Source organism: Eurosta solidaginis, chromosome 2 (genome assembly GCF_040869045.1).
Source record: "Eurosta solidaginis isolate ZX-2024a chromosome 2, ASM4086904v1, whole genome shotgun sequence".
Lineage (NCBI taxonomy): Eukaryota > Metazoa > Arthropoda > Insecta > Diptera > Tephritidae > Eurosta > Eurosta solidaginis.
In genome coordinates, this window is record NC_090320.1 from 285,317,986 (window position 1) to 285,345,595 (window position 27,610).

Consider the following 27,610-nt stretch of genomic DNA (forward strand, 5'->3'; position numbering starts at 1 on the left):
ATCTTTCTTACAGCCATCTATGGCGGCTTCGCACGTTCTTGTATTGCCAAAACCATGGAGGATAATGTGGAGAATGAGTATATTGTCACCGATGAAAATGGTTGCGCCACAGATGCTTCCATCTTTGGCGAATGGGAATATAATCCAGATACGAATAGTTTGATGGCCAACTTTAACGCGTTCAAATTCCCTTCAAGCGACAATATACGCTTCCAATGTAATATACGTGTCTGCTTTGGTAAATGTCAACCGGTTAACTGTCGTGGCTATAATGCCTTCGGACGTAGAAGACGTCGTGCGATTGCTGACAATTCTACCGATACCACAGCAGTTGCGACGAACACTGGCGTGGAAGGTCAATTGAGAGAGGAGATTACGATATCATCGAATGCCATACTGACATTCGAGAAACGTAGCGGTCCAGGCATCAATGATGCGAATAGTAAGTATAAATAAGGATGCCGTAGTATGGGGGAATCGAAAAATTTGGTGGGTTGCACAATTCTCAATTCAGTTAATATTCTCTCCCAATAATTCAAACGGTTCCGCAGATGTCTGAACATTTTCTGCGAATTAAGTTTCGGGTGAGGCACTAGCAGGATATTGTTAAAGGGCCATAATGGAGCAGTAAAGGATTCTACTAGGAACATGCAGCTGTTAGGATTACGGTTAGGTTGTCAATTCGATTTGAGAATCTAACCAATGACTGTCTGGAGAGTTTACTCTCATTTAACTGGTTATCATCCCATTTATATCATCTGTAAATTTGCTTTCAGAACTCCGCCTCTGCTTAGTTATCTAGAATCATCTTTTTTCGCTAAATCTGCCAATGAATATGCAGCTATTGTAAGTAAGAGTAAAAGAGTAAGCGAGTAATTATAGTCAACATCTGTCCACTTTCCGTCCATTCAACACCTTTTCGTTTATTAATATATTGTTCCTCCTAGCTAAGCGATGCCATGCTAGAAAAGTTTTTATTCAAAGCTATATTACACTCTGAACTTCGGCCAACATGCGGGCAATCTATAAACTAAATTTCCATGCGGCAGTTTGCTTTATATCTAACAGCCTTAGTGTCTAAGATCTTACCTGCGTCAGATTTTGACTATCTTCAATGGAGGAAGGCTTAGATCGTAGTAGGTTAATCTGCAGTGAAGACTGATCATATCATGGCAAAAAGATAACTGCAGCTATACTCAACTATACTAAAAGTATTTGCTGGTCAGCATTCCAAATTGTCTTCTGTAGTCATGCAGCGAGCACAAACGAAAGTTCGAGCTAAATAAATACCTGCCAGACTTCTGAAGGATAGGACAGTTCCAGGAAACAGCACTAGGATTTTGTCAATAATCAGACTGTTCCAAAGAAGCTGGTAAAAGATGGTGGGTAAAGGAAAGTAAGAAATAGATAAAAGCATAGCAAACTAATATGCACTACATAGTTTATGGACTTCTACACGTTTCCGATGGAGAGTATCGAAGAAGATTTAACGATGAGCTGTACGAGCTCTACGCAGATATCAACATAGTCCAGCGAATTAAAACACAGCGACTCCGCTGGGTAAGCGAATAAAAGATGACGCTCCGGCCAAGAAAGTGTTTCGATCGAAACCCGCCTATGGAAGCACAGGTAGAGGGTGGCCCCCACTGCGCTGAAAGGACTAGGTGGAAAACGATTTAAAATCCCTTGGTGTAACGAATTGGCGCCGGTTGGCAGAGAGAAGGAGCGACTGGCGCTCCTGGTTGGACGACCATAACCGTTTAAACGGTTAAGCGCCAATTCAGTAAGTAAATAAGTTTATGTAATGACTACGCTATTGAAACAACGAATAAGTTTCAACCGGGCAATTATTCCCAAAACATGTCATGAGGCGAGGGATCAGTTGTAGATCTATTTGTCGTTCAAATAAATAAGATGGTGGAATTAAAGGATTCACAATGGGAATATATGTTTCCGGAAGGGAGAAGCGGAAATTTGGCAAATTTTAGCCTACCAAAAGTGAACGATCCTTTTAATATTCAACGGACCTTAAAAGAAAATAAATAAAGTTGTTTGATTTATTAATTTTTCTTTTTCTCTCTTTCCTTACAGTCAAACCTGCTGCACAGCGTGTGGAGGATATTTGCGTCTCTATGGTGGGTCTAATTATAGCGCTGGTGATAACCGCGCTACTAGCGTTAGTCGCAGTTGCCGTAGCTGTGTCCTGTTGGTTAATGGCATATCGTCGTAGACCGAAAACAATAGCGCCGCTGCCACATCCGCCAGAGTTTCCTAATCCGCTCTTTGCACATCCCGAAGCTGTGCAAGAGCCAACACCCGATTATTTATCATAACAACAATAAAATAACAACACTAGATATAGAGATATAGTTTAGTTAAGAAATTAATAAAAGCCGAAGTAATTGAGAAGTAGAAACTATTAGAAAAAAAATGAATTGTTAAAATGCGCGTGCAAAAAGTTGTTGAGAATTACAATGAGTGAAATGATTTGCACAAAATTGTGAAAAAAAATGTTTGCTTAAAAAGCGTGCAAAGAAAAACAAAAGCAAAACGAGAGTATAGCTAGGAAAATAAATTAAGAAAAAAAGAGAGTATAAAACTAAATTAACGTGAGAGCGAAGTACTTGCGTATGAAAGAAGAGAATAGAGAGTTATAAATATAAAACATAAAGGAAAAAAGATTTATCTCTCTCTACATGACCTTCCTAGAACGCGTAGCTTAGACTATTAGGATATAATAGCTACATAACTACCTGAACTTACTGGCTACGAACACGTAGCTATTACATACTGCTAGCCTAAGCTACGCGCAATTGTGCCCTCTCAATTCACACGCATATGATTCGCTCTGTCGTCGTAAATTGAGTTAGTCGTCGCTTGGCACTTGGCACAGCAACATCGGCGATGGATATTGGCTGATCGGTATCAAAATATGTATGAAAAATTATGGCGATACATATGCTTGTTGTTATCTCGTTGCTTGCTAGTAAGCGACTAAATGAAAAATCAATTCACCCGCACGATCTTCGCGACGATTGCACTCTCACTAATACAGGTGCACTTTCAGTTTTGAATAGCCCTGGCTTCTAGGAATGTCATGGTATGTAGAGAGACAAATTTTTTTCCTTTATATTTTACATTTATAACTCTCTATTCTCTTCTTTCACATGCAAGCATTTCGCTCTCACGTTTGGTTGCATAGTATCTCTTTTTACTCACTTATATATATAACTAATATGAGAATTTCAAGTAGCTTTTTTTGAACTTTTCTGCATGAACGAAATATGCGAAAATGTTATAAATGCTAAAAGAAAATAATGAGTTAATAATTTAAATTTTTTTGTACATTTTTTTTTTATAATTCTATTTTTTTATTTTTTTTTTTATACTAGTTACGGAACTAAAATACAAAAATAGTTAAAAAAAACTAAAAAAAACCATGTATAACTAAAAAATAACTATGAACAACTGCCAAAGCTATAACACTGCGTATGTTTAAAGAAAAACATATATAAAACAAATGAAATAAGAACGGCATTTAAAAAAAGCTAGTTTAAGAAAAAGGAGAAAAGGACAGAAAAGAGGGAAGAGAATAAAGACCCACGCAGGAGTTATGAAAGCTACGAAAAATTCTCATCTAACCATACAACTTCTTCATTAGTCGAAACATAAATGAGCGTCCATATGAATATACAATACACGAAAAAAATACTAGCCTCGTCTTCCAAAACTATATTGGTGGTGGGATAACTTCCAACTCTAAATCTCTCACGAAACGCAATTGTATTATATAGAATAAAGCAATATATACAAAAATTAAATAAATAGCGTTAAATCTATAGGTATATACTTTATGTAAAATATACTTTTCCTACAATTTTGTGTAAAGAAACCCATAAACTGCCGGGAAAGAGAGGATAAGTAAATAAAAAAAAACAACTTTGTGTAACGTGAGATAACCTGAGCCATGCAATGAAAAATACTCCACAACGCAAAAGCGGATGAGCAGTGCGCAATAGAGGAGAAGAGAGTGCACAAAGGGGTAAGAAAGATAGAACAAACTGCTGAAAAAAGATGGAACAACATTTGAGAGAGTGCAAAAGTAACATAAAAGAAAGTAAAACTCAGAAAAACAATAGCAGCGGCGAGAAAAGGTATGTGAGAAGTGTTTCCGAAATTGAAAGAAAGTCAAAGAGACCGAAGAACGGAGCAAGTTTAAATAACAATAACTCAAAGTCTATGAAAACAAGAAAAACGCGGGAATGATGTAGTAGAAATATAGAGAAGCTCTAAATAAGTTTAAAAAAAAAATTTAGTAACCTGATAGATTTTGGAGAAGCTCTAGACATCATACGCGCCCGATGTTGGGCGCCTATTAGTAGAACAGTCTACATGGCCCAAAAAAAGAGCTCACATCAATCAAACTTGTTCATCGTGTTACCACATATGAGCCATTATAATTAAGTAGTAAAAGCAAGTTTTCTTTTGACAACACTGACTTTTTTGTGGAAAAATTAGAGCCCTGAGATTGCCACTAATCAATTGATAGTGCTTGGCAACTAAGCAGGCGTAAAAATCCTCTCTTTGAAGGCAAATTTTAAGAGAACTTAGCAAGTGTTAAGGATATGATGAACAAAAAAGAAGATCAAAATATCCCGCTCAATACAGCTAAAGCAAGAACACTTTCGATTCGAAGAACTGCTCAATTTGCAACCATGCATATTCTGCAAAGCAAAAAAAATACATCATAGCTGCCGAAGAGTTGTTCTATTTAATATAAAAAAAAAAATAATAAAATATGTATTTTTTACTTTACCTCCAACCTACCCAAAAACGACTAATGGAGGATTTGCTAACATAGTTTAATAATTTTTTTAATACGCGAATACTAATTAATTTAATGCATAACATGAATTGAACAAAAAAAAAACTTATTGAAAAGCGTGTTAGCCAAATGCGTTATTTAATAAATATTTTTTTTTATGTTTAAATATTATTTTGTGTTCCTTATTAATTGTTGTAGGTTATTCTTTTCTCTGTTTATTATATTTAAAATATTTTTTTTAATAATTTAAATAACATTGTATGCTTGTTGTGATTGCGTAATGCGTAAGCAGTGTTGAGCAAAAATATGAAAAGTAATTATAAAAAAAAATACGAATTATTTATAAATTAAATTACTTACTACTAAAAATTAACTAAAATTATTATTAAAATTTACTATTAAAAATTATTACGCGAGCAAGTCGGTAAAACCCTCAATTCGGCAGCACTTTTTATGCCCCGCAAAACACTAACAGCTGCGCAGCGAAATTTTTAGCTGTAAGTTTTTTGCGGTGCATGCACATTGTTGCATGAAGCGGGTGTTTGCTGTAGCTTGTTTGCCTAATTAAATATAAAACTATAAACTTAACTCAAAAATGACTATGTAATGCTAAAAAAAATGTAGGAATAAAGACTAAATTAAAAACGAAACATACAAAAGAAAAAACGAAATGTATAGTCACTAATTTAAGTCAAATGTTTACTTCAACTAAATAAAAATTTAAATGAAATAAAATAAAATAAATAAAAATAAAATTTTATAAATAAAGACACACAAAAAACAAAAACACACACACACCGAAAAGACACAAAATAAAACATAAAATAAAATATTTAAAATTCTAGCGAGCAATGACAGCAGATGAAAGTTTATTAATTTTAAGTTTAAAAAAACTGTAAATAGCATTTAGTATTTTCGCATTGTATAGATTTTTTTTTTTGTTGATATAATTTTTTTTCGTTCACTACGCCATTGCCAGGCAAAAAATCCAATTTAAACATAGTTGCAAAAGTTAGTTTTAGCAATAAGCAAAAAAACTGATTATACAAAAAAAGAAATATTTTTTACTAAAAACAAAAACTTGATAAAAATTAAACGTAATTACAAATTCCAGCAAAAAAAAATTATTTCAAACGCCATATAATTTTAAATACATATTTATGTATATTACTAAAGCTTTTTATTTTTCTTTACACTGTTTATAACAATAAAAAAATGGCAATATTTTGCCGCACACCCAATAGAGCACAAAAACTTTTTGCACTGGCAGCAGAATAACTCTTATTTAATTTAAAAAATTAATAAAAAAAAGTTCATAAGAATAATTGACAATAATAATGTTTGTATGTAAATTGTTAAAAACAATAGTTAAATTTTAATTTTAATGAAACGAATTATATTAAAAACAGAGCAAATATTTAAAATTAAACTTATTAATATTGTAATGCTTAATGTAAAATAATATTAAAAATAAATATGAATTTAAAACAAAAATAATTAAATGTTGGTTTTCAATACTAAGAAATATTTATTGTTATGCTACTTTTAGTATGCACACCCCTAGTCGTTAAAGCTAATTTACACGAATCGATTTTCTGGGTGTTTTTTGACGGCAATTGATAATGAAAACATTTCGAATTTCTTGTTGAACGCCAAAAAATCGAGCAGAAGATCGGTTGCTATAGCTTTCAGACTGCTCTCAGTAGCATCACAAATATTCACACCCCTAGTTATTACTACTACATGCACCCAAACTGTAGTATCCGATCAGCAACAAAGTGGAACTGACAAACTTAATGCAAGTAAAAAGCTTCCATGCATTTCATCCGATAGGCAAGCCCCTTACCGCGATAAACTTCTTAAACGTTTTATCATGACTAATACTTAAGTGTACTAATTTGTCCTCTGAAAAATGATTAAATGCGTGACCTGAGATCTCAGTGGAATGTGTTACGCTCCTCGCTTTTGTTGCTGTTGATGTTGTATTAACGCTCCTCGTCTCAAATACATGTGGTGGATATGCTGTTACGTTTCTCACCCCTTTCGGCAATATGGATAAGACAAGTGTGATAACTTTCTGCATAGACGTCAAAATTACAAATAGAACCGATCAGCTGATTTTTAATTGATTATTGTGGTCTCATTCTGTAATCTTTTCTACCACCCGCTGAAGATAGCTGGCCCTATGAGCCGCCATATTGAACATGCTGTTAAAAAGGCTAAAAAGCCAATTTGACTAGACTCTTCTGTGAAATAGTTCCCTATATTCCTGCCACATTATCATACCAAAGGTTTAGTGTTATTCACCATAGTAGAACTTTATATAAGAAAATCGGAACCACCCACCACATTATACAGCCAATATATGGAAGTCTATATCTATCTCGATTCCTTTATACCTGTACAACCAACCGTTATCCAATCAAAGTGAGTGTGAGCTCTGCTCAACTGAGTATAATTATACGCTAATTCGAATGCAAATAATAATTTTTAAGTTTTTTATCGTTTTCGTTAATGCTAAGAACGATGGAAACAAATTAAACAAAATAAAGTAAATGCTAACGAAATTATATAACTTTCGAAGTTAAAATTTTGCTTCGCACGATTTGAGATGATTCGCTTCTGCGGCGAATATTGTTCGTTTGAAACAGGTAAGAGGTAGAGGTAAAGGGTAAGTTGAAAGTTGATGTAAATGTAAGGGTTGAGAGGATAGAAAATTGTGAGCGAAAGCATGACCGTAAGAGAGAAGGGGTCCTCCCTGATAGAAGATTTACAATTACAAGGAAAATTATAGGGATAGGTATAGAGAAATAGAGAGATCATCGAAGCAGTTCCATGACAGCTTGCTGTCAAGAAAAATCTTAGAATATTTAACCATGTCAGAGAGCACTGTTGATAGCTTCAAAAATATTTCTAAACTCTTTTTGCAATATGAAAATTCACCATTTACGATAAACCATCTACCGGTTCAACAGCATCACCAGCTTTTAAACGGATTAACGGCGCAGTGCTTCTTCGTTCACCGATCTACCATTGTTATAACATCACTAGCCAGCGAAGACTTGGATTGGGCTTTAATTTTTTGGACTAATATCATGACGTCATTGGCATAACGGGAAGGACCACAAATTTCCCCAAAAACTTTTCTCTCGTATACTCCAAGTATCATCTCATCTTCATTCTTGTTATCGAGAGCAAACCAAAGTGGCACTTCTGAGCAAGGGTAATTCTTCATTTGGCGTAAAGGTAAAGTCTGCTCAGGATCAAAATGAAGCTAGAGCACGTGTCTTCTGCAATGGTTGGAAATGCGATTCGCTGGGCATGACTCGGCGAAGGAAGTTAGCAACTCGTCAAACGGTTGTGCTATATGTGACCGAATCTGATTATTATGTTAAAAAAATGTCTTTTTTTCGATTGGCAGGAAGCTGAACGTTCTACGTCATCCAATCACGTCCACCCATGGGAAATTTGGGTTCTCCTCGTCTGCTAAAGAAACAGGAATCACCACGGGTAGCTGAGGTTGAAAATTGGGTTGGAAAAGTTATCTATAAATCTAAGTTTTGGCAGCTATCCTGCCCAAGACATGGGTGGAGAATTTCGTAGCTGATTGAGTAAAACCTCTTCTCTCCTACCCGTTATTATACCTGATTGCGGTTCTGACACTTTCATTTAAATGTTGTTTTAATTTTTAGTGTGCTATGACAGATGATCGCAGTTTTAGCTTTCCCTGCTAGCCGAGGCCAACCCAGTAAGCCCCTACCTACCTTTAACAAGAGGCCATCAACAGATTGATGGAGGCATTAAACTTAGGAGCTTATAAGAGAGAATTGTTTTATTTATATAATCGGCCACTGAAACTTAATTCTGTCGCTTGGATGTATAGCAAATCCCAAATAAGTTCGCCCAAAAAATCACCCTTCATAAATTTAAGCATCCCTTCGTACAAGTGGTATTATATGACATAAATCGATCATTATCAAGTAAATACACAGATCAATTTTATTCATTATGAAGTACTTAGATATACTTATAAACAAAGACAGCACCCCTACCTAGAGATAAACTCTTTAGTTAAATATATGTGCCTATTTAAAATTTATGTGGCCATTGTCATTACCTCAATAGTGAGACGCCGTAAAAGGTGGCTAGAGAGAGCGATATAAATGGAAATGGAAAAAGTCAGAAAAAGAAGAGGCGATAACTGACAAATTTCTCAAACCCAGATAACGAACTATAAATAAATTATTGACTTTTGAAATACCAAACAATAACTAAAGCAAACGAAAGATCGCGTCAAAAGGAGCCACAGTTCATAAAACCAAAATTATACGATCTTGATAAGAAGCCGTCATCATAAGTTTGTATGGAGAAATGTTCCAAAGAGAGCAAAAGATAAGAAGACTATTATGATAATGTTATGTAGATTGGGTGCTCTAAATTTGATATTTAGAATGAATGAAAATGGCTGAGACAAATGAGAAGTAAATGGGAGCGAGTGCAAAGCAAATGTATCACACAAAAAGTAAACAATAATGAAAGAAATAACAATAAGTAGCTGTAAGAGATGTATCCAAGAAACAATGCAATGAGACGAGATTGCAAAAAAAAACTTTGATATACGAATATTGACACTTGTCATAATGCTTCCAACAAACATCCAGCCAAGGCGAATTCAGTACCAGGTGTTGTTATCCCAACATCTGATTGCTTCTTCTTGATCATTTTCCATACACCGCCTTGTACTTTAATATGTCATTTAATCGAAATAGAAGAAAATTTTCTTTTGACTTGACATTCTTCAGTACGGCGACTTGGTTTAATTTGCTTTGCCACCACCTGGTATGGATTCGCCTTGCATGCAGCTTATGCTAATAAGAATGCGAAAAGGACTCGTGTAATTTATGTAGATCAGTTTTTGATGAAGTTTAAACCCACATAAGCTGCCGCTCTGAGTATAAGCTTGCTAAGTCTCTTTTTGGTATGCAAGCATCTCCACTCAATGGGGGAATACATATTGTAACCGGAAAATAAATGTAAGCGTAAGCGTAGTCTTTGGAAGTGGTATGCTATTTGAGGAATATAGATTGTAGGTGTATTTGTTTTTTATAATTTCGTATAGTATTATGTTTCGACGCAGTACAGGTTACCAGTTATAGATTTGTAATCGAAGTGTTAATAACCTGCTATAGATAAAAAGGGGTTTCCATCGACGAGTTATCGCTTTGTTATTGAAAAGCTATCTATATTTTATCAAAAAGCTATTGATTTGTTACTGTTTGAGTGCTATCAATTTGTTCGTCGTGTTACTGATTTTCTATCGAAAGGTTATCCATTTGATATTTATCACATAGCTAACGATATGTTAATGAAAAGTTATCGATCAACTATCGAAAAGTTGTGAGTTGTTTATCGAAAATGAATAGATATGTTATTTTAAAGTTATCGATTTGTTGTCGAAGTGTTACCAAAATTTTATCGGTGCGTTATCAATTTTCTTTCGAAAATTGGTACCGATTTCTTCGCGGAACATTAGCAATTTGTTATACAGATACCTATCAAAATTCAATATAAAAACGAATTTCTTTTTTCCGCAGTATCTAGTCTGCGCAGTTGACGGACAGATTATGGAAGGTCTCCGTTTACCTTTGAAATAAAAACTACCTGTGCTATATTTCATTTTGCTTGAAATATTCTTGGCTCGAGGCTTTTTTTGAAAGTGAAAAAAAGCACAGTTTTTCACACTTATTTTCAGTTAATTGGCCTGGCAGGTATGCCATCAAGCTGAGGCACCTTCATGCTGAGTTGTTGTTGTTAAGGACACTACCCGAAGGCCTTAGGGAGTGTTATCGACGTTGAAGGTCATTCGCCGGATGCAGATCCGGTACGTTCCGGTACCAAGCCCAACCATCTCGAGAACGATTTGTTATGACCACATGCGACCTTCTTGGCCAAACCGCCGTCCCACCCCCTAGATTTATGAGGAGTTTGGGGTCGCCAGAGTTTCGGCTGTTAATGAAACAGGATTCGGCACGAATAGGTGAGGTTGTTAATTGGGTTTGGATAAGCTATATATCGCGCTGGCAACCTGAAAGAGTTGCGCTACACAACCCCTGAATTTCATGCTGAGTAAAACTATTTTGTGCTCTTATTCGCTAAATGGTACTATGGTGGCGACGCCAGCAGCTTTTTTGCTCCCGTTTATGCTTTTCCAAAACCTCAAATCTGTCACAACCGCGGGATGCATGATCTCACATATATTTCGAAATAGACATTGCAAGCATTATGCAAGCAGTGCATGGGCTCTTCAACTATCTCTTTTAATCTGTGGTATTTATATGCTTTGTTATTATATGTTTTGTTATGTTCCATTGTGTTACTTAAGTCTGTGTTATGCTTTGTTATGTTATGTTTTGTTATGCTGTGAAATATTATGATTTCTTTTGTTGTTTTGTGGTATCTTAAGTTGTGTGTTGTTATGTTACATTAAATTATCTTAAGTTATGTTATGTGATATAATATTATGTTAGGTTATGTTATGTAATGTTATGTTAAATTTTGTTAAGAGATTTTAATTTATGTTATTTCATTTTTTGTTACGTTATGGTGTGTAATGTTATGCTATATATTGCAATGTGATTTAATTTTATATTATGTTGTATTATGTTAAGCTATGCCATGTTATGATATATTAAGTTTTATTGGGTTATGTTATGTTATGTAATGTTATAAAATGTCATGAAAGAGTTGTATTTAATACTATGTTATCTTATGTTATGTTATATTATGTTATATATTGCTGAAACATAATGCATAAGCTGCATCAATCCCTTATACAACGATGTATGATGTTTGTATCATATTCCATATTTTTTTTAAAAACTAAATTTTTCACGTTTATACTGCGCCACCCTTTACTCATAAAAAATCATGCTGTTGACATCCAACTGATCAAATGAGTTGAGCATTGTTTTGAGCATTTATTTTTTTTTTTATTATTATTGTAACGAATTTCCTGCAAATCCTCTTATTTGCCCTTTTGCTAGGATCGTATCGCTAAACTGTCGAATAAATAACTCCAATATTGAATAATGGAAAAATGGCCTTTATTAAAATACTTCACAATAACACTCAAATTGTGCAACGAATAGCTTAATAACCAAACCGATAGCTTAAAGGAAACTGACTTTCAAAATAATAGTGCTATTGCTCGCTAGATATCGTCTTACTCGTAACTGCTTGACAATTCAAATCAAACTGAATTACTTCTTACTCGCTGGCGCCGCTTTTATAGTTTACGCTGCATATTTCTAGGCTCTTCGATTTCCAGAAGTTACTAGTTGTTTCGGCTACAAAATCGCCAGCCACAACTACGTGCACAAATTATTGCTCTCTCTTGTGACAACTCAGATAAGGTATATGCATGTGTTTGTAGTTTACAGTCTCCCGCACACACATAAGCGTATAAGTAAATTCATCGGTGTGTGACATCTCATCTCTTGCTGCCTTGTATGTAAATGTTGCTCGTCGGAATGTGTACATATGTGTACATATGTGTAGACGCAATTATTTATTCGTTTATGTAGATACATAATGATTGAATTATTGATGTGCATTCACGTCACTGCTTAGATCGGCTTAGAGCTGGCAGCACTCCTTAGTTTTGCTAATATTCGTAACACTGCCCTCCACCTAAGTCTGATCGTCCCGATCAGACAAATCTCTCGATCTAAACGCTGCTAGCATCGCCAAATGTACCACTCTTCTACTCCGTGGTTTCTCAATGCTTTGTATGCGGTAGATGGTATCACTGAGCTTCTTCACAATCTTGTACGGGCCTTCCCAACTGCACCGAAATTGGGCTGGGACACCTTTCCGCCGGTGAGGGTTGTTTAACAGTACCAAATCTCCATTCCGGAAACCTTCCGAATTATTTTCCCTGTCGTACCTGTGTTCCATCTTACTACTCATTATTCTGGATCGTTCTCTCGCACTCTGTTGCTTGGCCAATGAAGAACTACTTTGTAGAGCTTGCGCTGGACGGATTTGCTTTGCATAATCAGTATCGTTCCCACGTTTCCCCACAGTAGTGCGCTCTGGATTGAAACTACCCTCGCATTCCTTCTCGAAAATTCGTTGCTTCATTTTCCTACGTCTTTTAGGTTTTGTCAATGCCAGTGTTTCTCTCGCAGGTACTTTTGATTTTGATTTATTTGGCCCATTCGATCTATCAACCTTTGCTTTTGACTTTCGTGGTCTTTGTCGAGTCTTTTCCACCAGTACCCGATTACTGCTGAACCCTTTTTCCAAACTAAAGTTAAGTGGTATGTCCTGGTTCTTATAGCGCATAATTTTCCTCCGCATATCGATCCTGACGTCATGGTCAACCAAGAAGTCCACTCCCAATATGACTTCATCAACGATCTCCGCCACAACGAATTTGTGTAGAACCATGACTTTTCCAATTAATACCTCACATACCACTTCGCCTTGGACTTGATTATATTCGCCTGTTACCGTACGCAACCTTGCTCCAGGTAATGACTTTACTCTCCTGTAGACCAAATCAGATCGAATCAAGGAATGAGATGCCCCCGTATCTACAGTCAGTACACGCTCTTTACCATCCACATTCCCTCTGACGGTAAGACTGCTTGATTTCCTTCCGATTTGCAACACAGATATCACAGGACATTCAACAGCCGGGGCAAGTTTTCGTTCTTTACATTCGACATGCTCTTGCTCATTTCCGCCAGCTTTGCGTTTACGACCACCCACATTGTTGGAGCTATTGGGACCGCTGCTGCAATGTCGTGCAATATGACCTGGGTTGCCGCACTTGAAACATTTAATAACTCCGGCATTTTTCTGTTGTGATCCCTTCAGTGCTTCCAAAATAGTGTCTACCCAATCTGGTCTTTCCACTTCTACACGATGAGCTTTGTATGCTGGTTTACTCAATAGTGAGGCCGTTTCCTGAGTCAATGCATGTGATACCGTTTCAGAAAATGTCAGCTTTGGGTTTGCGTATGTAGCTCGCTTCGTTTCCACGTCCCGTATGCCATTTATGAAACTCTGGATTTTTACCCTTTCAGTGTATTCCACGGGTGCGTCCGCATTTGCAAGATGAGCCAATCTTTCAATATCTGAAGCAAACTCCTGCAATGTTTCATTTGCTTTTTGGTAGCGGTTTTGCAACTCAATTTGGAATATCTGTTTCCTATGCTCGCTTCCGTAACGTCTCTCTAAAGCGCTCATCAATGTTTCGTAGTGGTTCCGCTCGTACTCTGGGATGGTCTGTAAGATTTCCGCGGCAGGCCCTTTCAGTGCCACGAACAGAGCTGCAACTTTATCTTCAGCATTCCATTGGTTCACTGCTGCGGTCTTCTCAAACTGTAGCTTAAAGACCTGAAAAGGAACAGAACCGTCAAAGGATGGTGTCTTTACCTTTGGATTACTCGCTGAAACAGCTGGGCGGTTTAGTTGTAACTGCTCCATACGACCTTTTAACGCTTCTATTTCGGCATCAATTTTGTCCTCGAGTTGTAAAATTTTTGCATCCTGCTCTTCCAGTTTCACAAAGAGCTGCGCTGATACCTGTTCCGAAATTTGTGCCGACATTTCAGATATACGTGCCTCTTGCGCTTCCAGTTGAGATGCCAAATATGTCTTCTGTTCTTCCAATTGTGATGTTATACGGGTTTCCTGCGATTCCAGTTGGGATACCATATAGGTCTTCTGTTCTTCTAGTTGAGATGACATATACTTTTTCTGTTCTTCTAGTTGAGATGCCAGTTGAGATGTTATATCTGTCTTTTGCGATTCCAGTTGAGAAGCCACTGTCGATGTTTGAGCAGATATTGCAGCCAAAATCATGTTCAAATCTGTGCTGGTAACCGTCTGCGATGTTTCGTTTTTCTCTTCAATTTTTGTTGTCTCCTCCCCATCAAGGTGAAAGACATACTCTTCCACATCAATTCCTTCTGCTTCCATTGCCTCTCGTAGCCGTGCCTGAAGTTCAAGTTTAACGCCGCTTGTATTCAATCCACGGGTTTCCAACTCCTTCTTTAGTTGCTGGATCTTCAATTCACCGAACTTTGCCATGTCCTTGTTGTCCTTTGGAATTTATTCAACAATTCCTCTTCTGACACCAATTGTAACGAATTTCCTGCAAATCCTCTTATTTGCCCTTTTGCTAGGATCGTATCGCTAAACTGTCGAATAAATAACTCCAATATTGAATAATGGAAAAATGGCCTTTATTAAAATACTTCACAATAACACTCAAATTGTGCAACGAATAGCTTAATAACCAAACCGATAGTTTAAAGGAAACTGACTTTCAAAATAATAGTGCTATTGCTCGCTAGATATCGTCTTACTCGTAACTGCTTGACAATTCAAATCAAACTGAATTACTTCTTACTCGCTGGCGCCGCTTTTATAGTTTACGCTGCATATTTCTAGGCTCTTCGATTTCCAGAAGTTACTAGTTGTTTCGGCTACAAAATCGCCAGCCACAACTACGTGCACAAATTATTGCTCTCTCTTGTGACAACTCAGATAAGGTATATGCATGTGTTTGTAGTTTACAGTCTCCCGCACACACATAAGCGTATAAGTAAATTCATCGGTGTGTGACATCTCATCTCTTGCTGCCTTGTATGTAAATGTTGCTCGTCGGAATGTGTACATATGTGTACATATGTGTAGACGCAATTATTTATTCGTTTATGTAGATACATAATGATTGAATTATTGATGTGCATTCACGTCACTGCTTAGATCGGCTTAGAGCTGGCAGCACTCCTTAGTTTTGCTAATATTCGTAACATTATTATTTAAGTTGACACTCAAAATCAACTTGATGTACATTGTAGATTTTGGCATTAGTAGCGCTCTCAGATAAGCTGCTGTTGCGCAGTGCACGCACTTTACCACTTTATTGGTAGATCTACCAACTTTTTAGTCCATTTTCATTTTCTACCAACAAAGCCCAAAAATCTACCAACATTTGCCTATGTAAGGAAATTAAGAAACGATTCAATTTCAAAGACGAAAAGTTACACCTTTTGGAAAATGTTGATGAAAAAAATATTAATTCTAGTCAAATGACAATGATTCTTCCCTTACTTAAAGCTTTTCCATTTCACAAGACTTCCATGGAAATTCTTAACAACGAATGGCGATCATTAATGTTATATGATAAGGAAATAATAGAAGATATTTTCCGACGATATTCTTAAAGGATGAATAAAATTGGGAACTGAAAAGTCTTCTAAAAAAATTTGAGTGAATAAATGTTCTCCTTAGCAATATTACCTCACAGTAGTGCAGCCGCAGAAAGGTAGTTATCTATAATGAACGACATAAAAACCGCCAAGCGTAATGGATTAACATTTCCAATCAAACATTAATAAAAGAGTATTGTATCGGACGGACTTTATTTCAGCCTCCAATTATATTAATAAGATTTTAGAAAAAATTTTACTTTGTAGAAGGTGATTTTGTTCCTTGTATTTAATAATACCCATATGGACCTAGATTTTTCTTTTGTTTTTTTTCTGACAATTTTTTTTGGTGAAATTCGGTTTTTATTTTGAAAAATTTGTGCACAAATTCAAACAAGAAATAAGTTTGTTTATGAAAGAAATGTAGTAAATGAGCACGCAAATATTTCTCTGCGATATTTTCATCAGTTTTTTATGAATAATTTTGAACGAAAATAAAAAAAGTTTTAGGTAAACGGTTACATGCCAAAGTCGGTTATTTTGTGGCAAAAAAATACTGGTATATTGAAAATTTGTTGTTGTAATGAGACGTATCGGTAAAGTTTCCTTAATATTTCAAGCTCAAAATACAGGAAAAAAGCAAATATGATATAGGCATAAGCTATCTATATCTATAAAAAGAAGTGTATATTTTGATTGTCACTCCATAACTCGAGAACGGATAGAAAGATTGCCATGAAATTTTTAGGAAAGATACAGGAAGGAGAGATGATGGTTAGATGATTTTGAATTCCCAAATCGGTTTAGCCATTCTTGAGTTATGCTTTTTTTTTAGAAAAAATTCAAATCTATATATAAAAGAAAGTGGTGTTAATTACACTACGCGTAACTCAAGAAGGGATGAACCGATTTGGCTGAAAATTGGTGGAGAGGTAGCTCAGAACCAGGGAACGGACATGGGATATTTTTTATCCCGTTCTGGCTAGGGTCTTGAGATCAAAACGTGGACCTGGGTAATCCTGGGATATGTTTGTAGAGTATGGGTGTCAAATGGAAGCTGTTTTTGATACTGGATATTTTTCGTACCCCTGGGAGACTAGGGTCTCGATATATAGGCCAAAACGTGGACCGGGCACCCCTAGAATGTGTTTATACAATATGGATATCAAATGAAATCTGTTGATGAGTGCTTTAGTACCGGGTAGTTTTCATACCTATTGGTGACTAGGGTCTCGAGATATAGGCCAAAACGTGGACCCGGGCACCCCTAGAATGTGTTTATACAATATGGATATCAAATTAAAGCTGTTGATGAGTGCTTTAGTACAGGGTAGTTTTCATACCTATTGGTGACTAGGGTCTCGAGATATAGGCAGAAACGTGGATAAGGGTAACACTAGGATGTGTTTTTAAATTATGGATATCAAATTGAAGCTGTTGATGTGTGCTTTAGTACAGAGTAAGGTTTATGCCGCTGGGTGACTAGGGTCTCGAGATATAGGCCAAAACGTGGACCCGGATACACCTAGAATGTGTTTTTACATTATGGGTATCAAATTGAAGCTGTTGATGTGTGCTTTAGTACAGAGTAAGTTTTACACCGCTGGGTGACTAGGGTCTCGAGATATAGGCCAAACCATGGACCCGGATACTCCTAGAATGTGTGTGTATTATGGATATCAAATGAAAGCTGTTGCTGAGAGCTTTAAAGTACTTTCATTGTGATATTCGATTTAGTCGCATCAACCTGGCAAAACTGATAAATATGCATGCGAAGCCGAAACAAAGACATGAATTAATAATACCCACATACCTATTTACATACGTCCTATTCGATTTGTCTGAAATTTGGTATATAAATTTGCCTATATTAGTATTTACGATGCTTTTTTCCGGGAAGTAGACCAGAGACGGACAGGGATTGTGATTAGGACTAGGACTGGGACTGAGGCTGAGACTGAGACTCGGAGTGGGACTGGGACTGAGACTCGGAATGGGACTGGAACAAAATACATACCACCAAGAATGAGAAAAACTTGAGAGGAGAGAAAAGAGAGAAGGAAAAGACTGAGAAAGAGATAGAATGAGACGAAGATGGTGACAGATGAAGCGAAAAATACGGAGGGAGGAATGAATACAAAGATTAGGAAAATGTGTAGAGGGGCGAGGGCAGAGTTAGACGGAAAAAGCTTATTAAAATGTATGCAGATAAACCAAAAATTTAGGGCAGAACAACGTCGGCCGGTTCTGCTAGTGTATATACAAATTTACATGAATTTTTTTGTTTTGTTTACATTTTTTTAAGCGTTATTTCCGTGAAATGTGCTTTATTTGTTTTACAATAAAATATGATTTGTTTTGTACAAATATAAAATGTAGCTATTGTTTCTTGAAAAAAAAAATTTACCAACTTCTACCACCATTTTAATTTTTCGTCTACCAACATTCTATTTTTAAAAGTCCGTGCACTGCTGTTGCGATTCATATGTGTGTAAGTATGTATGTTGTATTTTTATTTTTTTTTCATTTGTTAGTAACTGTGTAACCGTAAAAAATTGTTTTAATGAGCTTTATGCTCAAGAGCAAAATTTGTTGTGCCTTTTTTTGTTGTATTTTCGATACTTTTTTTTTAACAGTAGTTAAACGATATTTGCAAATGTCGTCGACAGCAATTCAGTTGACATTTGACAGCGGCTGTGAACGGTACGATCAATAATTTAATACGGCAGTGGTGACTAAGTAAAATTAATATTCAAGTAATAAAAGTAAAGTGTATAATACAAAATTTTAGCAAACGAAAGAATACATATGTAGTTGAAAAGTTGTTTAGAAAATTTTCGAAAATTTATAAACATTTAATTTGTTTAAGATATAATTTATTCAAAACTTGTATTACATATTTAAAATATCACTAAAAAAAAAGAAGCACGTACAAATCAATAATGAGTGCGAGATCAGCTGTCTGAATTCCTAAATTTTGATACACTTTCTTCATAAGCAACTTTCTTGGGACCACCACTCTGAATTAAAAAAAAAAAAAAAACAATTCAGTGATCACCAACTCACACACGTGCAACATTCCATATCATCGTGCACGCCCAGATGATATACCATGTAATATGTGTAACGGCTACTTATGTGCCTACGTACATACATATGTATGTACGTGCAAAAAAATATAATAACGTTACATATTCCGCATACAAAATCAATTCGAGCATTACAAATGGATCAAGATCGTGCACATTGTTGTTGTTGTAGCGCGCTATTTAAATTTAAATAAAACTAATTTAATAAAAAATTGCATTGTTGTGCTTGCTGTTTGTTGTGCGTTCGTGTGACACTTTTTTTTGTAATCCATATTTTTTTTTAATGAATTAATAACAATAAATGGCTGGACGACTATTTAATGCAAATTAGTGTAAATGCAAATAATTTAATTATGAATATGTCGTGCAAAAAAAAATATAAAAATAAATAACAAAGTGTGCATAACATTCTTAATTGCAACTGCATTTATTGCTCGTTAAACCTAATGGACTTTAAATAACAATTCCAAAATGAAAAAAAATATAAGAAAAATTTACTGCAAAGCGAAGGAGAACTTGAGAATTAAGAGAAAATGTTTTTTTGGTTAGTGTGAGTTTCAAGAAACGGTTCCATCTCTTAAATTCGAAGTTGAAGCAGAAACCGCTACCGTTATATTAACATGAAAATCTTGTATTAATTTATTTCAAACCCAGCATAGAAACAGTGAATATTTAAACTTGGAAATTTGTTTAACATTTTTATTTTTTTTTTTTTTCAAATTATAATACTATAATTTCATGAAACCGCTCCGTTTTTCACCCTGAAAACTGAGACCATTAAGTTAGGTTAGGTTGAACTGGCCAGTCAATAAAGACCTCACATGGACTGAGTGTGTCCATAGCGTTACCAGAATTTGTTTGACAACCAAACGGCAGAGCCGTAATTAGGTAACAGGACTTATGTTGTAGAATAACTCCGACCCATTGGAAAAAAAACTAAAAGTTTTCTACGTCCTAGCTTAACTGTTGCCTCGATATTTGGCAACTTTGCCGCCCCTTTTTATAATCAGCGTGCTTTGCACACAGAGTATATTAACTTTGATTGGATAACGGTTGGTTGTACAGGTATGAAGGAATCGAGATAGATATAGACTTCCATATATCAAAATCATCAGTGTCGAAAAAAAATTTGATTGAGCCATGTCCGTCCGTCCGTCCGCCTGTCCGTTAACACGATAACTTGAGTAAATATTGAGATATCTTCACCAAATTTGGTACACGAGCTTATCTGGACCCAAAATAGATTGGTATTGAAAATGAGCGAAATCGGATGATAACCACGCCCACTTTTTATATATATAACATTTTGAAAAACACAAAAAACCTAATTATTTAGTAAATAATACACCTAGAACGTTGAAATTTGACGTTTCCACTAATATTGAGCTTCTTGATAAAAATTTCAAAAAATTTGAAAAATGGGAGTGGCACCGCCCACTTATGATAAAATCAATTTTACAAATATTATTAATCATAAATCAAAAATCGTTAAACCTATCGTAACAAAATTCGGGCAGAGAGGTTGACTTTACTATAGGGAATGATTTGAAGAAAAATTAACAAAATCGGTTAAGGACCACGCCCACTTTTATATAAAAGATTTTTGAAAGGGTTGTAGACGAAAATAATAAGCTATATCTTAGCGAAAAAGAGCTTTGTGCCAATAGAATTTTACTTTCTAAATTGAATTATAACATTAAATTGGAAAACACTAAAATTTTTGAAAATGGGTGTGGCACCGCCCCTTTTATGACTAAGCAATTTTCTATGTTTCTGGAGCTATAACTCGAAGAAAAATTAACATATCGTAATAAAATTGTGTACACATATTTTCCTTATAGCTGAAAATATTTCTAGTAAAAATGGACTGGATCGGTTAAAGACCACAGCAACTTAGATATAAAACAAGTTTAAAAGGGTCGTAGACTAGAATAATAAGCTATAACTTAGCAAAAAATAGTTTTTAATCAATGATATTTCACTTATCAAGTTTTATTGTAAGAGGAAATGGGGAGACATTTTTTTTTAAATGAAATGTACAATTGAAGCTCACGCTGAGTATATAATGTTCGGTTACACCCGAACTTAGACACCTTTATTTGTTTTGAGTTGCAATGCTTTCCTCGGAAAATCCATCCGTAATATTAAAAGAGGTAAAATCTAGCCCGGCCCCTGGCAAAATTAGGGCTCACTTTCTGGCCGCGGTAGGAAACAGTTGTTCTCTTTTTTCATCTCCATTAAAAAAGATTACACCTTATACACATAATCTTTATGTTTTTTTCTGGATACATTCCCTTTTGCGATATTTCCTTTTTTCTTTGAAATAAAATACATACAGCAGCGAACATGAAAATAGCAGTGGCAATATTGTCAACTAAACTCATTTTGGAGCGATAATTTTAGAAAAAAACTTGTTTTTAAATGAAGCTATACAAACTAACCACGAAAACTCTTTCGGAAAATTTAAGAATTCGAAAAAATTATAGGAAAATTTCAAGTTTCATAAACAATTTTCTGAATTTTTTCGAGTATGCAGTTTTCTTTGTAGCCCAATCAGTTTCAGTCTCACAAGGTATAAGTTATCGGGCTGTCCGAATTTGTCTTGATTTTTAACAATTTTTTTTTGCAATAGGTGTTTTCTTTTTCTACCATTCGAAGAGCGCAAAACTTCATTTTTTGTATGACAAAAAATCTGAAACACCCTTCGGAAAAAAATATTTCAGAAATCAATGGGAATTTCGAGAGGCCTATAAGTTGTATTTTGTTGGCTTGGAAAGTGCGTACTAATAAAAATACCATAAACACTAAATACTTAGAAATTCAAGGGGTTAATAAGCACAATTCATAGCTTCCGCTACCTAATTGTCAACCTCACCAACGCTAGGCGGTGAACACACAGAATCGATATCCGACAAAGAACCATCAACGTCGATAACACTCCCCAAAACCTTCGCAAGTGTCTTATCGCTACAACAACTTAAAATGTTCGAAATTTTTGTAAAATCTTCTCTAAGTTTTTTCTTTTTAATTGACGAATTTTAATTAAAATTGCCAGTGCTATTTTCGTGCTCGCTGCTGTACCTTCATACAGAAATATACCAGAATTTTCAATGGTTAATTAATCAAAGAATCCATCAATTACACTTTGTATGTTATTTTAAATTTAATAAATATTTAAGTACTGCTTTTCAAGTCTGACTTATCGCTTGTGCTGATTGTTGATTTAATTCATTTTAATCACTTAATAGCCACCAGATTCTTAAATGAAAAATCTTGATTAACTGAACAACTCACTGAACGTAATATATTCGTGAAGTAATTGTGTATTTTCTTAATATATTTAAAAACAAATTTTTTTTTTAATATTTTTTTTTTATGAAATTAGTCGCCGTTACCTTATATTTAAATTAATAGGCTTTCAAAGAAAAACCAATTGTTGTTTTTGGGCGTAGGAGGCAGCTAATAAAAAGCAGAGAAAATTGAAAAAAAAATATTACTATATATGGAGTATTCCATCCGTTTAGAATTGGCTGAAAGTGTTTCTTCTTTTTCTAGCTTACGAAAGACGTTTTTCAGAATTTTTTCAGATTTTTTCATCCAACTCAAAAAAAGTTATGAATTTAAAAAAAAAGACACCGTTTTTGTTTTCAAAATGCTATAACTTTTTCAAAAATTGACCGTTTGGGATCTTTTTTTTTTTAATTTGTTTTTAAATGTACTTTTCGGAAAAAATACAAAAAAATTTTTTAAGTTTTTTTTTTTTGTAATTTTTCAGTTTTTCGAGATTTTATAGCTATAGAAGTTATAGCATTTTGAAAAAAAACACCGTTTTTTTTTTTAAATTCATAACTTATTTTGAGTTGGACACCGTTTTTGTTTTCAAAATGCTATAAATTTTTCAAAAATTGACCGTTTGGGATCCTTTTTTTTTAATTTGTTTTTAAATGTACTTTTCGGAAAAAATACAAAAAAATGTTTAAAGTTTTTTTTTCAATTAAATAAAAAAAAAATTACAAAAAAAACTTTAAAAATTTTTTTGTATTTTTTCCGAAAAGTACATTTAAAAACAAATTTAAAAAAAAGATCGCAAACGGTCAATTTTTGAAAAAGTCATAGCATTTTGAAAAAAACACCGTTTTTATACTCAGTTGAGCAGAGCTCACAGAGTATATTAAGTTTGATTGAAGAGATAGATATAGACTTCCATATATCAAAATAATCAGGATCGAAAAAAAATTTGATTGAGCCATGTCCGTCCGTCCGTCCGTCCGTCCGTTAACACGATAACTTGAGTAAATTTCGAGGTATTTTGATGAAATTTGGTATGTAGGTTCCTGAGCACTCATCTCAGATCGCTATTTAAAATTAACGATATCGGACTATAACCACGCACACTTTTCCGATATCGAAAATTTCGAAAAACCGAAAAAGTGCGATAATTCATTACAAAAGACAGATAAAGCGACGAAACTTGGTAGATGAGTTGAGCTTATGACGCAGAATAGAAAATTAGTAAAATTTTGGACAATGGGCGTGGCACCGCCCACTTTTAAAAGAAGGTAATTTAAAACTTTTGCAAGCTGTAATTTGGCAGTCGTTGAAGATATCACGATGAAATTTGGCAGGAACGTTACTCCTATTACTATATGTACGCTTAATAAAAATTAGCAAAATCAGAGAAGGACCACGCCCACTTTTAAAAAACAAATTTTTTTAAAGTAAAATTTTAACAAAAAATTTAATATCTTTACAGTATATAAGTAAATTATGTCAACATTCACCTCCAGTAATGATATGGTGCAACAAAATACAAAAATAAAAGAAAATTTCAAAATGGGCGTGGCTCCGCCCTTTTTCATTTAATTTGTCTAGGATACTTTTAACGCCATAAGTCGAACAAAAATTAACCAATCCTTTTGAAATTTGGTAGGGGTATAGATTTTGTGACGTTAACTCTTTTCTGTGAAAATAGGCGAAATCGGTTGATGCCACGCCCAGTTTTTATACACAGTAGTCCGTCTGTCCTTCCGCTCGGGCGTTAACACGATAACTTGAGCAAAAATCGACATATGTTTACTGAACTTAGTTCACGTGCTTACTTGAACTCACTTTATCTTGGTATTAAAAATGAACGAAATCCGACTATGACCACGCCCACTTTTTCGATATCGAAAATTACGAAAAATGAAAAAAATGCCATAATTCTTTACCAAATACGAAAAAAGGGATGAAACATGGTAAGGTAATTGGATTGTTTTATTGACGCGAAACATAACTTTAGAAAAAACTTTATAAAATGGTTGTGACACCTACCATATTAAGCAGAAGAAAATGAAAAAGTTCTGCAGGGCGAAATAAAAAACCCTTAAAATCTTGGCAGGTATTACATATATAAATAAATTAGCGGTATCCAACAGATGATGTTCTGGGTCACCCTGGTACACATTTTGGTCGATATCTGGAAAACGCCTTCACACCACTCCCTTTTAAAACTCTCATTAATACCTTTAATTTGATACCCATATCGTACAAACTCATTCTAGAGTCACCTCTGGTCCACCTTTATGGCGATATCTCGAAAAGGCGTCCACCTATAGAACTTAGCCCCACGCCCTTTTAAAATACTCATTAACACCTTTCATTTGATACACATATCGTACAAACATATTCTAAAGTCACCCCTGGTCCACCTTTATGGCGATATTTCGAAAAGGCGAACACCTATAGAACGAAGGCCCACTCCCTTTTAAAAATACTCATTAACACCTTTATTTGATACCCATAGCGTACAAACAAAGTCTAGAGTCACCCCTGGTCCACCTTTATTGCGATACCTCGAAAAGGCGTCCACCTATAGAACTAAGGCCCACTCCCTTTTAAAATACTCATTAACTCCTTTCGTTTGATACCCATATTGCACAAACGAATTCTAGAGTCACCCCTGGCCCACCTTTATGGCGATATCTCGAAACGGCGTCCACCTATGGAACTAAGGATTACTCCCTTTTAAAATACTTATTAACACCTTTCTTTTGATACCCATATTGTACAAACAAATTCTAGGTTCACCCCTGGTCCACCTTTATGGCGATATCTCGAAAATGCGACCACCTATACAAAAACCATCACTCCCTTTTAAAACCCTCATTAATACCTTTAATTTGATACCCATATCGTACAAACACATTCTTGAGTCACACCTGGTCCACCTTTATGGCGATATTTCGAAACGGCGTCCACCTATGGAACTAAGGATTACTCTCTTTTAAAATACTCATTAACACCTTTCATTTGATACCCATATCGTACAAACGCATTCTAGAGTCAACCCTGATCCACCTTTATGGCTATATCCCTAAATGGCGTCCACCTATAGAACTATGGCCCACTCCCTCATAAAATACTCTTTAATGCCTTTCATTTGATACACATGTCATACAAACACATTCCAGGGTTTCCCTCGGTTCATTTTCCTACATGGTTATTTTCCCTTATGTTGTCATCATAGCTCTCAACTGAGTATGTAATGTTCGGTTACACCCGAACTTAACCTTCCTTACTTGTTTTTTTTTTAAATTCATAACTTTTTTTGAGTTGGATGAAAAAATTTGAAAAAATTCTGAAAAACGTCTATCGTAAGCTAGAAAAAGAAGAAAAACTTTCAGCCAATTCTAAAGGGGTCGGGTTCAAAATTGGTCGAAATGGGATGGAATACTCCATATACAAAGGCCTCTTTATTAATAAACATTATTTCGAACCCAGGCAATTGAGTTTTATCAGATTGGTTTTGTTTTTTGTATGTATGATTTATGTTGTATTTGCATTTCAAGTTTTAGCACCGAAAATCTTTTAGTAGCCGCAGTATCCTTGAAAGGTTTGACAAACCTGCTTAAAAAAATTTTCCCCAAGGGACATTCCACGGTTGGTACGGTACAAATTACACGCATTTTTACAGTTTTCGACATTAACTAAAGACAAACTATTAAGCGCATTAATAGCTGTGTTTTTATAACGCGCACATACATACATCTGCACTTAAACTTTGTATGGCAAGCCAAGTGCACAACTTTATCCACACTTATGTAATAGATGTTTATGAAATCCGTGCTGCTAAATCTTTTACTGTGTTATGCGCCATTCGATGAGCGTTTTTTTTAGTCGCAAATGTAGATGTATGTATAAAAATGTAAATAAAACACGGCTTATATTGTGTGTAAAAATTTCAGTCCCATTCTCAATCTGTGGCGGTCCATTTCCCGGAAGAAAAAGTGCCGCAAATACTAATTCAGAATCATGAAGAGAATTTGTTCGAACAGATCGGTCCTTGGACAACAAAAACACTCTCCGGGTTGCTGCTTAGCTATAAATTTGAATAAAAACGGAGTGATTTCGGAGTCCATAAGCTGCATACAAACACACATCCTTCTTTATATATATAAATAGATATTAACTAAACGAATAAGGAGAGCAATTCCAAAATCGGCGAAAATTTCCCAAGAAATGATAATTAATCATTTTGATGCTACTTGCTCCTTGACTAGACCCTGTGTCCTTCCGGATGAAATTTCCACTTGGCTACAACTAAAGCTAAGGCCACAACTATCTACACCACGCGACGCTACAGAATATTTTTTGCATATATTCTTACGGAGCAATACGCACCTAGGGGCATCAGCACTACGCTACGCTATAATGTCCTACAAAGTTTATCAAATAGGCAAAATAGTATCGCGCCATAGGCGCTGTATGTCGCGTCGCCAATGTGCCTACATCTTAAATATATATCAAGTGCCATTTAAACAGACTACAATGAGAAAACTCAAGAAGTTCTGAGACTGGTTTGCGCAGCAGGCCTATACACACATTCGCAAGAAATATTAGTCCACATAATGACCATTTCAAATGCTTTAAAGAACTTCCAGAAAAACTTTTGATAATTTTCTGTACAAATGCTTTTCTCTTCTTAGACGGAAAATGGTTAAATGGCTGATAAAGGAAGTTGATATCGAAAGGGGATGTAGCAGTGTGTAGTTCCCTTAGGAGGTAATCATCAGGAGATGATGCATTGGAGCAGATAGACAAAACTTACAACAAGTCGGTAAACTTTGAACTGAATAGGATAGTCATAAGCATAAGAGAACTTTGGAATAGGAAGAATATGCGTTAAGTATATTCTTTAATATTCCCAGGGTTGTTAGCAAAGTCTCGAAACGGCCGATCATTGATAATCTTAATATCTTTGAAGTACTTCCGCCCTGGAGCGTCCATGGATTTCATTATGAGTTGCAGTAAACTGAGTTCACAATGAGGTCTATATGACACTGGCTCTCTGATAAATTTGGTGCTACATACGTGACATAGACGGCTTCCATGGTGGGGGTGGAACGTGGTCGCCTATCACACGAAAGGTCCTGGGTGCAAGGAAACAAATTTAGAAAATTTTCGAAATTTAGGTCGCCCCTCTGAAA

General features: G+C 35.2%; 2 protein-coding genes across 6 annotated transcripts in view; both read left to right on the forward strand.

Annotated features, from left to right (window-relative positions):
- dpy (dumpy) overlaps nt 1-6,327 on the forward strand; it is a 307,368-nt gene extending 301,041 nt beyond the window's left edge. The window contains exons 82-83 of the mRNA XM_067768302.1: nt 14-442; nt 2,092-6,327. Coding sequence (XP_067624403.1) covers nt 14-442; nt 2,092-2,333 — 671 coding nt within the window. The 3' untranslated portion in view covers nt 2,334-6,327. The remainder of the gene's footprint in view (nt 1-13; nt 443-2,091) is intronic.
- Nucleotides 6,328-18,729: 12,402 nt separating this feature from the next.
- The window catches only part of ine (inebriated), a 69,730-nt gene continuing 60,849 nt past the window's right edge, over nt 18,730-27,610 (forward strand). For 2 of the 5 annotated variants that reach the window (XM_067768296.1, XM_067768300.1), the window contains exon 1: nt 18,732-18,818. The gene's annotated coding sequence lies outside the window, so the exon portion shown is untranslated. Of the gene's footprint in view, nt 18,819-19,522; nt 19,687-27,610 lie in introns of those variants that run through there. The other 3 variants (XM_067768297.1, XM_067768299.1, XM_067768298.1) reach the window with 3 other exon arrangements.